Here is a 14,782-nt window from a genome sequence, read left to right as displayed (position 1 = left end):
CCACACGATTCACTTTTAGCGCTCGGTCAAGACTTTCGGCATAAGTTTTGCACAAAGTTTTCGCATGTCCAATTCTTCCGATACAATATCGCGGACAGCGCTTTTTGGCAGGTTTAACTGAATCCGCCATCATAGGAACACTAATGCGACGATCTGTGTTTAGCAATTCGTGCACACGGGTGACATTTTCCCCTGTTCGCGATGTTGGAGGCTGTCCGCAACAGCCCTCTGGCGTTTTCCCGAACTTCTCGGAATGTTTTGTGCCACTTCTTTGCAATCATCCCCAAAGGCTAAGTTCAGCATGTCGTAAGATTCTTTTGGCGTCTTGTTCAGCTTCAAAAAAAAAAAAAAAAAAAATCAACGCGTAACGTTCCTCTATCGTTTTCTCCATCGTAAGTATGACAAGGTCAGTGCACAGTAGTTTACATCGTAGCACGTTTTGATTTACCGAGAGCACGAAGGCGACTAATCCCGGTATTGGTAGAAAGCATAAGATCCATCCCACTGATTTTCACCGGTAGCATCGCTCGGCGCTGTACAGTCGCTTCACACTTAAGTGAGGCTCGTTACTTCCCGGACAATCCATGTACATAATTACTTTATATCACACACACACACACACACACACACACACACATATATATATATATATATATATATATATATATATATATATACTTGGCGCAAGTGTCCGATTTGGGGGCCTGAGCCGCTCCACGTCATCTACCAACGACTGTTGGAGCTATGTCCACGCTAGCGACGAACGCGTGGTCAGTGCGCCGCGTCGCCCTATCACTAACTGATGTTTCGGGAGCTTCCCAGACTTAGTCGCCGTCACGTCTTTTATTCACATGACTCCCCAGTTTGCCTCATGACGCTGGGTGGAAGTCGAAAATTGGAGAAGCACTAGCCAGGAATCGAGACCGGGACAATGTGGTCATGAGTCAACACTCTAACCACTAGACTACGGTGTTCCCTCATTATATATATATATATATATATATATATATATATATATAATGTGTGTGTGTGTGTAATTAGTTTACATTGACATTTTACAGACTTCAAGACAGATAATTGAAGATTGCTCTCATTTAACTGCCAAATATAATCTCATGTACGTGTCCGCCATTACAGGCCTCACAGATAAGGCCCGGTGTAGCACACGATTTGTGATATGCGTGCCCGAGAACTGCATTCTGTGAAGTGCATTGTGTGGTGTGGCGTAACATTTGAAATAATCTTTGGAACATACATTTTGAAGATGATGAAGCCAATGCAGTAATGGTGACTGTTGATCGATGTCAAAACATAATTGCAACTAGTGCGCATCCTGCAGTGAAGAACATGCCTGAGATGTGGGGCTGCAGAAAACGGGTCACAACACACATGGCAAGGGTATCAATAATTTTACTTCTAAAGACTATTTCGGCCATCGTATAATCTCGAGAAACATTGAAATAAACTGACCCTCCCGTTCGCCTGACCTCACTCTCATTTTCTGTGTGACTGTTTGAAGGTCATAGTGTATGTGGACAACAGCAAACACTACACCGCTCAAGAACAATATTCGTGCAGAAATACATGCACTCGGACCAGAAGTGTTGACTCCCATCTAGAATCATGTCCTACACAGGACTCATATCTGTGAGGTCCATGATGGCGGATACCTACCTGAAATTATATTCTACACATAAGTGTAAACCATCTCCCACTTTCGATCTTTAACTATGTGAAATATCAATTGAAACTAATGATTAAAAAAAAAAGTTGTTCCACATTAGAACCCCTTCATGACTTTTGGTTCACCCTGTATAAGTGTGTGTATGTGTTCCAGCATAACTCTGGAGCATCTGATGCAATGTTTAACCAAACTTGATACACACATTACTTACAGTATGAAAAATATTAAAAATTTACTCTTGCCTAAATCCTAACCAAGTTAAGGCATTATTAGGACTTCATTCTCCGTCTGGGTGTAACATAGTAGGTTGCTTCAAGGACACAGGAAAACAATCTGTCTAGAACGTTTTTGAATCTTCTGAAGAAAATATTCTGGAAGCATTTGCATTTGATAGATTAGCCTGGCAGAAAATTTTACATTTGAAGATGACCAATTGATAGAAAGGTTAATTTTTTGCATGTATTTACAAGGTAAAGAATTTTCAGACATGGTTAAGCTCCACTGGTGGCTGTTTACCAAAAAAGACGTTCAAAGTTAAAATTTGCCGCGAACAAAACCAGCTTTACACTGACATGTCTTAAGAACTCCCTACCAAGTGATGGATTGGCAACGGGCTAATCCTCCACAACCGAATCTCTCTGACTCATCTACTTTGGGATGGGAAAGGATGAATGAGTATTTTCCTACCATAAGTCATATATCATGCTCTCCACAAAGTATCTTAAAACTGGCACGTTGTGGTTGCATCAAAAGACGATGTCTCGTCAATTGTGTTAATTGCAAGTGTCGTACTCAATAACTTAAATGTACAGAATTGTGCAAATATGGAGTCGAGGAAGAGCGTTGTGAAAACAGTGAAAATGACGATCAAATGCAACTGATGGACTCAGATAATGACTCATAAGTTGAATTTCTATTATTGTTTTCCTTTCTAAACAATTGTGTAATAATAATAGGGTTTTGTTTGTGTATTTGAAGTAATTTACTGTTTCTTTCGCTTTTACAACCCAACATATTTACTAATTTTTTATTTTTGTTTAATTAGAATGCTTATATTTTTTTGAAAGGTAATAAGGAAGTGGTCTACTACAATGCAAAACTAAATTACCCTATAATCGAAAACTTTTGTTTAATTTAATGTATTTATCGGCATAATGATTTGTTAATATTTTATACCTCACACCATTTTCATTGTTGATATTTGACTACATATCTTTCAAAAAGACTAAATTGTGCCGACTTTATATTAAATTTGTAAATAAATAAAATTATCTATTTGGCAAATATATATATGTAATATATATAAATAATAGCCATGGGGACAAATGAGACACTTATTAAAGCCCATTCGCTAATTTAGTCGGTGTATTCCCATTCAAGTTTGAAAAAGCAATTTAATTTACCCCAGTTTTGATATTTTTCTTAATTTTTGAAGAAGTGAAACTATTTATTTGGCAAATATATATGCAAAAGTCACATGCAGCAGCCAGGAGAAATAAAATGAGAAACCTCCCTTGAAAATCGGTTGAGAACTTTAGCCTGTATAGCGCGAAAAAAGCATCGATGTCGGCGTTAGCGGCCATCTTAAAAGTATGACGTCATGTATTAGTTCGGCCACACTTTGAGACAAAACACACGATAGTACACGATTATATAGCTCATTACCTATCCATCGCTACCAACCATATAATTGCTTCATTCAAAATCCCACGGACTTTTCTATATTTACAAATGCCCCTGCACTATTTGCCGAGAAAGAAAAAAAGTAACTCTCCCGATGTCGCTTATGTCTACGTTCAACCCAACCTATTAGCAACCCTGGGATGAGGAAGTGTGTCATATAAAACCAATTAAAACGACCAATATTGGTTGTAAGTCAATAGTTTTCGGGATCACTAAGCTGATTAGTAACATACCCGATGACATTTAATCTGAAGTTTAGTAGAAGCGAAAGGCATCCTAGTAACCCTATGGGGAGAGAATAAATGACATTTAAAAATAATTGAAAACAACTTATATTTGTGTCGAATTCATAGTATTCAGGGTCACTGAGATGAGCAGTTGCATTCCCGTAGCCATTAATGTACAAGTTCAGCCCCCGACGGATTGGAGGTGATGGAGATGCCAATAAGTTTGTCAATTCTCCAACGTGAACCAGCGTTTTCAAACTTTTGGTTTAAATGGGCGAATGAGACAATTTTTATAATTGTATTTGCTACACTGAAATCAACTATGTAGTTTGTGATGGTAGCACAGATAAATAACTGACCCATTTGAAATGAATTTTCAATATTTATTAACCACCCCAAGCCGGGATATTACCATGTCACTTGGATTAAAATAAATATAATAATTTGGGTAAGAGATTCAAGTTTTATTTGAAGAATATAATAGTTTGAGTTTTTATCAGTACGGGTTTATTGAAATGCATATCCTAAAAGAAGGATAGAGGTTCAAATACCTTCCATAAATCGTATTCTTCGTATGCAAAGAATGGTCATTTCAGATAGTTACATATAACTATGAATTTTCCATCTTTTGTATGTAAAGAACAGGCTTATGACATATATTTTAAATGCATAGTTGGACTCTCTTTTTCTTGAGTATACATGTGTAAATTGAAATAACAACAACCCAGCTCCAAATAAATGTTACATTTATTTTTTTAAATCAAAATGTGCTCCCGTTATTCTTTGTGAAAAATTGAAAGCGCCTTCTCCCATTAGGACACACATTTCAGTCAAGGTGTAATTGCAAACGCCAGATCGAACCAAGTGTTAGCTTGTTGAATAATTGATATTCAATGGCTCAACAGTTTCCTTTACTTTCGTAATTTTATGTATACAACATTACATATATTAAAATATCGCACAAATAACCAAATCCTCCCATTAAGTATATAGTATTAAGTATATATATATATAAAGGTTGGATTAGGACGTACTTCTTATTATTTTTAATTGAAAGTTTGTATAAAGAACTTCATTATAAACTTGAGGGCCTCCTGAGCAACAACTAGATTTTTGGCACAAATTTGGAATCTTCCTCCTCCTTAGAACTCCTTAGAGGACGTATTTTAATCAGTGGGACATGGTAAAAATCCAATTCAGGGTAGGCACTATGTATGTTAACGATTTCATGCCATAGATTCATACACTAATGCTATAAAATAAGAAAGAAATTGCACATATATTATCCTGTAGATTAAAAAAAAATCTACTACACATGTTTAATTACTGTTAATGAGTTTGTAGGCTTATACCGTGTTTTATCTCCCTGGTTTGGGAGCTCCAGAAAATTTTATTTTAGCATAAATTTTCAACTTTTTTCCTCATTAGGAAACACACTTTCAAAATTATAAATAACCTGCAGCAGGATGGATTGATTTAAAGCAGTGTAATTTAAATTACGATTCAAATCAAGATTTAAATCACTTGATCATTTTTTTAAATAAAAAAAATCGTTGATCTAAATCAAATTGCGAAATTAATTAATTTGAAGTGAGAATAACAGCCAGATTTTATAACTATAAAGTGTCAAATTTTAGAGCTGTTGAATCACACCTGACTGAAGTCTAGGGCAACTTAATGCTAAGCTTCTAAAATATTATATGCACTAATTCTCAAAGTTTTGAACGGGTAACGGAACAATCATCCTTTCTTCTCTTCGTAACATGGGGTTTCCAAATCGTTAACTTTTCCGCCGGGGAGTTCACCCTCGAGACAAACAATCTTTTGATTGCGGGTCTGTTCGTTTGTTTCCAGAGGGGTGTTTGATCCTCTCTCCGAAACTTAAAAAAATGTACATTTTACATAACTTTAGAAGAAATTTACGTTTTTATATTATTCTTAGCGCAGTCTAGTTCTGGACCGCCCAACGAATTTTATTTCTGTCCCTGCCAAATATGAACAACTTTTGTGAAAAAAGTGTCATGTTGACATACGATGCTGTACTTTTTTCTTAATGGTTTGAAAGCATTGGGATTGAAATAAGTTAACAATTTAGGATTAATTTAAAATTAAATCCCAATACTTTAAATTAAATGGCATAGTTAACATTTAATATCGATTACTAATGCTTTCCCTTTAGTTTGCGACTTGTATTATTCGAGGAGAAAGATGCAATTTAAATCAAAACAATAGATTTAATTTTTTTTAAAAAAAAAGTCACCAAAAATGAAATAAAAAAATGATGATTTTTTTTCCGGCTTACCTACGGACTCTTCTCAACGTATACCTATCAGTATACTAGGAAGGCAGTGTCAAAAGCAAAGGGCAAATAAGAAAACGTCAAGCGTAGTAAAACTGCCTGAGATACCCCGGGTTGCATAGAATGCATAGGTTTATGAAAACTATTTGAATATATATTCGAACGCACTTTTTTTCCCTTTACAATGTGTATCTGAGTCAAAGTGACATGAAGAAAACTCCGATTGACCCAAGAGCTATGCTCAAAAATGTATTTCAAATGATGCAGCAATTATTCTTTGTAAAATAATAATAATAATAATAATAATAATATAATAATAATAAAATAAAAAATAAAAAAAATCTATCTCCCTTAGAATATGCATTTCAATCAAAGTAAAATGATTAAAACCAGGTCGATCCAAGCACTGTGTTAAAAATAAATAAAACGAATCAAGCAAAACTTTTCTCAGTTTACTAACTTTATAAATGCAAAACGGCATTACAATATTTTAAAAGTTTCCCTCTTTCCCCTAATAACGATATCTTCAAAACCATTGGAGTAAGTGACAACTTATTTTAATGAGGAGATTGTGTACTAAATATCATCTTCAGATGATGAGAGGGTCGTGAGATACTCTTTTCTTTAGTGTGCATATTATGCCTCTCTCCCTCCTTTCCCTTAGGATATGAATTAAAGGTTTTAATGAAAGTGGGATGACAAAAGTCCTGCTATGTATACAATAGAACGTATGTTTACTTGCTTCTGATATTGAATTTAAATATTGAGGTTCATCTCCCTTGCATGAGGAGCTCATGAGATCTTCAAGATTTGTTATAAACTATAAACCACATTTTCCCCTTTGAACTCTTATATTACCCCTTAGGATGCGAAAAAAGAAACTCTAAATAGTCCATCGTTTCTTCGATAGTTACTTCAAAATATGAGAAGCCAACAATGGATATTTCTATACATGAAACAAAGAAACAAATATGCCTTTATATACAGGGTGGCTCATAAACATATATACACTATTTAATTGTGAATAACGCTCAAATTAATTGACGGAAACGTCTCAATTCTCAGTGTTATAGTTTAATATTATGTTATTACATTGCACTACGAGATGAAGATTTAATATTAGTTTTTGAATTCAAAGTGTTGGCCATTGCAAATATACACTGTCGATGTACACACCACACATTCACTCTCGGTAAATTCACGGTTTTGTCAACATATATTTCTGGATCTACAGCGGATCAGTAGACATAGTTGAGTCTAGTATGAAATTGAGTTTGAATCATTTCACCGTTGTCCACCATGTTTTGAAACCACTCGCAATAGCCCAATCTGCGATCGGATCGTCCTCGTTTCTTCCACGCAACAATCTTGAAATATAGACCTACCATTCTACAGCCTTCAAAGAGCGACAAACACTTGCACAACTTAAAACGGCTTCAGGGGCACGCTGTCTCACATATTTCTGTGCTAAATGAGTGAATTATTCTAACACAACTTGGGGTTAGCAGGATTTGCTGTGACAGATCGTTCAGATTTTTTTTTTTCATTTGTAACACAACCTTTGGCTCTAAATTTATCACGATCTCGGACAATTGTTAAACGTATCGGTGATTGTGTTCCAAATTCATTTCGCTTTTGCCATTGCACCTCACTGATTATTTCATACTTCATGGACCACCTCAAGACTACCTTCTTTTCTTCATATATCAGTTTTGCAGCCATGTTGCACCAACAACACCGCCTTCACAAAAGAGGGAAATAAAACCATTATCGGGTTGCAATATAATGACATAATGTCAAACATTAAACTATAACACTACCAAAAATGAAACGTTTCCGTCGATTCATTTCAGAGTTAAACAAGAGGAGAGGAGAGCATGCATTTTGAGCCATACTGCATATGCACTTCCTGTAAATATTAACACAATAGCAGAGTTGTTTTTATATATATATAATTGTCCGAAAAAAAACAGCCAAGAATAAACTAACCCTCGTACATTTTTTTTTTCAGTGGAAATGAGTTACGCAGTAACAGCATAGCGAACTAAACTAACTAAACTAACTCTATGGCTTATGGAACCCGGAGGTTCAATGCCGCGTTCACAAAAGCTCTGTACTGACTTCTATCCTTAGCTAACTACATCCAGTTTCTTCTTTGTATTCCAATCTCTGCGAGATCGATCTTAATATTATCCTTCCATCTGCGCCTAGGTCTTCCTAATGGTCATTTTCCGATTGGTTTTCCAGTCAAGACTTTGAAAGCGTTTCTACTTTCTGCCATTATAGTTACCTGACCAGCCCACCTAAGCCTTCTAGACTTGACGACCCTAACAATGTTGTTAAAACCATATAAATTATGTAATTCCTCGTTATGAAGTTTCCGACATTCCCCCGTCCCGTTCCTCTTGTGTCCGAATATTCCTCTCAGGATCTTGTTCTTAAACACTTTCAGTCTACGTTCTTCCCTCAGAGTAAGTGATCACGTTTCGCAACCATACAGAACAACAGGCATGATTATCGTTTCATAAATTTTAAGCTTCAAATTCCTGGACAAAATTCGCGACGACATGAGATTTTGAACCGAATAGTGACACGAATTCCCTGCTTTTAGTCGGCATTTAATTTCTTCGTGAATATGATTTTCGTCTGTTAATATTGATCCTAGATATTTGAAAGTATCCACTTTATCAAAAGCATTATTTAATATTTTAACGCATCCATAATTTGCTGTATTACGGCCCCAAGTACTTCCATGTATTTAGTTTTCTCTGCATTTGCTTCTAAGCCCATGTCCCTGCAAGCGTTTAATAAGATCTCTGCATTTCTTTCTATTGTTCTCCTATCATCCCCTATTAAATTTACATCATCAGCATATGTCACAACCTGGTGAATACCGTTCAACTCTAGGCCCTGATTGATATCTTTGATTTTCCTTATAGCGTATTCCAGAACAAAGTTAAATAATAATGGCTACAACGCATCTCCTTGTTTCAGGTCATTTTCGACGTGAATGCTCGTGGACAAAAGTTTTCTTACACGGACTTTACTTTGGGATTCATTTAAACATATCTTAATTAATCTAATTAGCTTTCTCGGTATTCCAAGTTCTGTAAGAACGTTGTATAATGTTTCTCTACTAACCGAGTCGTACGCCTTTCTAAAATCAATAAATAGTTGATGTACCGGGGTAGTTTTTTCCCACTTTTTTTCGAGTATTTGGCGAATGGTAAATATTTGGTCGATAGTTGATCGGCAATAACAGCATATTAATGAAATATTTCTTTCGGAAATATGAAGAATATCGCGGGAGTAATTTTCGAGTAAATCGTCCAAACGAACTTATATCCAAGAATAAACTACGTCTCGTAAACTCTCTCAGGTCAAATAAGTCATGACGTTTTGTCAGGTTGTTAATATAATATTTATTCGTAAAATGAAATCGCATTAATCGTTTTATTTATTTACTTTAGAAAATCATCCTAAAACTTTCACCATGAACAAACTCTCTCTCGTAAAGATTTTGAGGTTATTTGAGTTATATCAAATTGTCAGATTATTAATTTAAGAGCTATTTGTGAATTAGAAATAAAATCAAATGAGTCGTGTGTGACAAAATCCTATAACAAAAATCATCTTCCAAGAATAAGCTACGCCATTTCTTTCTTTTTTCTTTCTTTCTTTCTTTCTTTCTTTTTTTGTTTCTTTTCCTTTTCTTTTATGCTCTTTTTTTGTTTTAGGACAAATGAGTATTGTCGGTTATTAATGACTAGCATATATTACCCGCTTCGCTGGGTTGAAATGAAAATTTAAATGCACAACTCCATATCTCATGTGTTTAATACCCGTGAAATATGCTTGCAGTAAATGTTAACATTATATCGCCTGTCATTTATGTTAACCCGCCGAGTGACACGGTCATGCGGGTTGCATATAAATACGTTTATTTTTACCTATGATGAACTAACAAAGGATTTGTACGTTATGGACACTTGAATGGTCAATTATCTCAAGACACTGGTAATTAAAAATTAAAGTGATATGATAAAAACAATCTAGGGTCCAAATCCTAATAACCCCCCAAAAATGAAAGAAATTGGTTCAGCCGTATTAGCGTGATGAGGGAACAAAGGATTTGTACGTTCTCTTTTATATATATAGAAACATTTATTTATGAAATATGAAGAAAATTGCCTGAGTCGTTTTTGAGAAAATCGTACGCAAATAAACTCACGCCAACAATAAACTATATCTCGTACATTTTTCTGGACGAATGAGTTATGCCATATTGTCAGCTTGTTAATGAAATATGTTTATGAAATATGATCAAAATCGTCTTTTCTTGCAAAATCGCCCGAAAGAAAAATCACCATCAAGAATAAACTGTACCTTCTTGACTTTTTCCAGAGAAATAACTTATACCACATGATATTTTTTTTTAAAACAAAAACAATTTATGAAATATAAACAAAATCATTAGAGCCGTTTTGGGGAGAAAATTGCATTTTAAAAATTTTTCCACTACCTCACTTTTAGGGGTGGGAAGAAAATTTGAGCAATTTCTTGGAGGATCACATAAGAAGTTTAAGCTTAAAATTTGATCTCGATATGTTGAATTGTATGGAATTTAGGTGAGTGCACATCAAGACGGACAGACAGAAAGATGACGAAAAATCAGTTTTTCGGTATATGCGGACCATTAAAGTTGTAAATCTGTTGAAACCTCGAATTCATTTTTTTCATGATCACGATACTTTCGTCGCTCGAAAGTAAACATTAAATAAATATATCAAAACAACCTTTATTACGGTGTTTTAAAATTGAGTGCTAAGTTACATTTTATAATTAAAATCAAATTTTTGATTATATATGTTTGTTTTCTTTGCAGTTGTTGAACAGAATTATGAAGTCCAAGTTCATGACGTTTTCGTCATGAACGGAAACACTGCAGTCATGAAATGTGTGATTCCTACATACGTGAAGGATTTTGTATCAATCACATCATGGGTCCAAAATAACTTCAATATCTATCCTACCTTGGAGAGTGGTAAGTGCTTATTGCTCTAAAAATAACAGTGTTCACAAAATGCGTTTATAATTTACCTTTATGTGTGTTCGTTTCCTTTCATAACAAAATAATTTGAAATTACAATAACGATAAATTGTATTTAGCCGTTCAATAATATTTTCCTTATAATTTGAACTTTCTTAAAATATGAAAAAGAAAACAGTTCTCCAAGCGCAAATATTGTTTTAGTTCATTTATATAGAAAAAAAATCACATGGTAAAGCATGCAACCTCACTGGTTCAGTAATAATTTACAATTACAATATTGATTAGTTCGATATCACGACCATATTTTTAGGTGTTCAGAGATCAATACATTATCAGAAGCTTTCTTTAATTGAGTGAACAGAAACACTTATCCTTGCAGGAAAAAATAAACATCTTAGGTTTCTAAACCTTTGTTTATAACAAAAAAAATATTTATTTTCTATCTACTTCCTTACACATTTAAGTTTAGTAAAATCACTCTTACATACCAGATCGACAAAAATATCAATATGAAATTAAAATTTGATTAATGATTTATGCACAATTAGGGCTGTTCATAATAATGTCAACACTAATATAGCCTACCTATTTGAATGGAAGACATAAACTATACATTAAATGAAATTGTGCATAGAAGAACAAAATATTTATTTGACGTGATTGGATGATCAAGTCTTAAATTACCTTGACCCCATAAATTCTAAATAATGAATGGAAGACAATGTGGGCAAACATTGGGAGAAAATTATTGAGTACACCCTTCATTTATTGCTATACCAGCACACGTAAATTTCCATAAATATTGATGTGCTAGCTCCCGGCAGCTTCACTTTGTCGCAAATGTATGTCTTCTTTATGACTTTGTAGTTACATGATTTTCATACAAAAACAAACAAACAAAAAAACTAATCGAATCAAACTATCCATTTTAAAGAATATATATGCATATATACAAAAAGAGAGAGAGAGAGAGTTCAATAGGGTAGGCAGACCGATAGTATGTTTTGATGGCCTCTTCTGAGTCGTTGATATTTACACAGTTTTGTAGTATTGGTGTTATTGTATCCCGAGGGTATTTGGTTGTATTTACTATCATAACAATGTGCGTGAAGCTAACTAGGGAACACTTTAGAGGATATAGACCAGTTGATATTTCGATCAATCTTCAATACCAGATCCAGAAGCTTTAGAGAATCGTACTCACAGGCTGTCAGTGACAATTCGAGTTTGTACTAGAAAATTAAAACATTCCAAGAGTCATAACTTCATATTTAGATAAAATGTATTGTGTGCGTGTTCCTCGTCCAAGTTTGTTAATATTGGTTGTTAACATTATTCATATTCAAGGATTGTTGTTGTTTTTTTTCTTAATTATGTGGCCTGTGAGAAAAGAAAGAAGAATGCCACAAAAGTTGCAAGTCTTCCGTTGCTACTTATTGACCCCTCCTCACCTATGCATTTTAAGGCAACTTATGATCCAATTAGCCTTGTCTATGCCTGAGGAGATTCAAACGTAGCAAACAAGCAATAATTGAATAAAACAATCGTGAATATTCAAAAACAATTTAGGTATCGTGAACATAGGTTCAGTGACTGTGGTTAATTTCCGTACTCATTAAATCAGTTATCACAAAAAAAAACGCTTTTGTCATTCGATCTTATGATTCGGGATAAATTTCATGTATCAAAACAGTATACAGGGTAGGATGTATCATACATTTGATTCAGTTTGAGTTGACTTGATTTTCAGTTTAACATCCCTTTCAGCAGAGAGACTATACGAAACGTGGACTAACTAATTCATGTGCAATCCGAGCCCCATGATCACCCGCCAGGAATAGAACCCGTGTCTCCCACACCAAAGGCGCTTACGCTAACCACTTAGTCACGAAGGAGCTCTGGATTCAGTCTGTATTACCTCCAGAATACTACTAGTAATAATAACTTTTGTTTGCTGCAAACAGCTCATAGGCAAACACATGACACTTTCTTAAAAGCACTTTGTAATCAAATGCAGCAGACCAGATAATAATAATAATAATAATAATAATAGCTAAAAATATCCACCCATTACCTTAGGTGATTTATTGGTCATCACATGGGTAGAATGTCACCGATAGACGTGTCTTATTAATCTTTCGAAGATTTAGTAATGGCAGTTCTTCATTCCTGACGTTCAAGAGATCTGGATCACTGAACTCCTATGGCTATCATAGGGACTCAACTGTATGATCATCATTGGAAACCAGCCGTTTTACTTCACCACCCAATAGAGTGCAAATCAGTCCAACAATGATGATATCATGTCTCCATTATCACCGATAAAGAAGGCTAAATAACTCTAATCGTTTTGTACCAACTTCAGCAAAGGCGTTGAAAATAGTAAAATAGAATTGTTTAAAAGCATAAAATAATTCACAGCTATTATCTATATAATATGAAGTAGAATCCAAGCAAAGCAAATTGATCTATATTATAAAAATTGAAAGTGACTATGTTTGTGACTCTGAATCTGTTGAACCTCCCGACCGATCTCAACCAAATTTTTGACGTTGATGCAGTTCTGGTCTGGCAGTGTTTTTAGCTGTTCACTTTGATAGTACAGCTTAATGGAGGGGGAGGTGGGGGAGATAGAAAAAATAAATAAAACTTAGTAACTCTTGAACCACCAGACTCTCAATCAAAGTTACAATATAGATGAGGTTTGGGAGTGGAACGTCTTTTATAATGTCACCTTGACGGTAGAACCTAGGGGAGGAGGAGGGGAGAAGGATATTATATATATTTAAATAAATACAACTTAATACCTCTTGAATCACACAACCGATCTCGATTAAATTTTCAATACAGATGAGATTTGGACCTGGGACGATTTTGTCATTTTACTTTGACTTCACAACTAAGGGGAGGGGAAAAAAGGAGATATATGCAAAAAAAAAAAAATGAAAATAAAAGTGACTGTATTTGTGACTTCATCACTCTTGAACCATCCGACCAATTTCAGTCAAATTTCCAACATATATGACGTTTGCACGTGGGATGTTTTTTATCATATTATTTTGACAGTAGAACTTAGGGGAGGGGTTGATATAAAATAAATAAAACCTAATAACTCTTGAATCATCCGACTGATCTCGATCAAATTTTCAGCATAGATGAGGTTCAGACCTGTGATGGATTTGTCATATCACTTTTACGGTGCAACTTAGGGGTGGAAGGAGGGGGGAACGACCGATATTAGTGTCGAATCTATAGTTTCTAGAGTTGCTGAGATGAACGGTGATGCTTCCGATGTCGTGCTCTGCAACATGGAGGACGGGGATGGAAGATGTATAAAGATATCGAAAATGACCGGTATTAGTGTCGAATTCATAGTTTTTGGGGTTGGTGAGATGAACAATGTTCTTTCCGATGCCTTTTAAATCGATGCCACTAAAAGAACGGAAACAGCGCATTTCACGGATACTGAACACATGAGATACGGAGTTGTGCAATTAAGTTTTCATTTTAACCCTCTGAAGCGGATAATTGATACTAGTAACTCATAAATTTATCGTCGAAACTAATTATATATTAGGTATTAGTTTTTTTTTTTTTTGTTTTGCCACAAACTTCATCAGTTCTTTTTTTTAAATAAATAGTAATAATGAATTATGTTCTTAATATACGACATTAGTAATAAGTTGCACTATCACAACAAGCTGTTCCGCCGTGAAGTGCTCCATTCCTACCCGTACAGAAAACAAATGACGATGATGAGCTATTCGGCGCTCCGTGATTACTAACCACAAATATAACAGATGGAAATCCTGTAACGTTCAGTGTTGCCAACTTAC

The 14,782-nt window shown here is 34.8% G+C and overlaps 1 protein-coding gene across 2 annotated transcripts in view; it reads left to right on the top strand.

Moving 5' to 3' along the window:
- Positions 1–14,782, top strand: part of LOC145688242 (cell adhesion molecule Dscam2-like) — an 802,178-nt gene that overhangs the window by 124,138 nt on the left and 663,258 nt on the right. For both annotated transcript variants that reach the window (XM_081762176.1, XM_081762175.1), the window contains exon 2: positions 10,779–10,937. In XM_081762176.1, the coding sequence (XP_081618302.1) occupies positions 10,779–10,937 (159 nt within the window). The remainder of the gene's footprint in view (positions 1–10,778; positions 10,938–14,782) is intronic.

Source organism: Thermobia domestica, chromosome 6, assembly GCF_964235325.1.
Source record: "Thermobia domestica chromosome 6, izTheDome1.hap1.1, whole genome shotgun sequence".
NCBI lineage: Eukaryota > Metazoa > Arthropoda > Insecta > Zygentoma > Lepismatidae > Thermobia > Thermobia domestica.
This window is presented reverse-complemented; position numbering and strand designations above follow the sequence as displayed.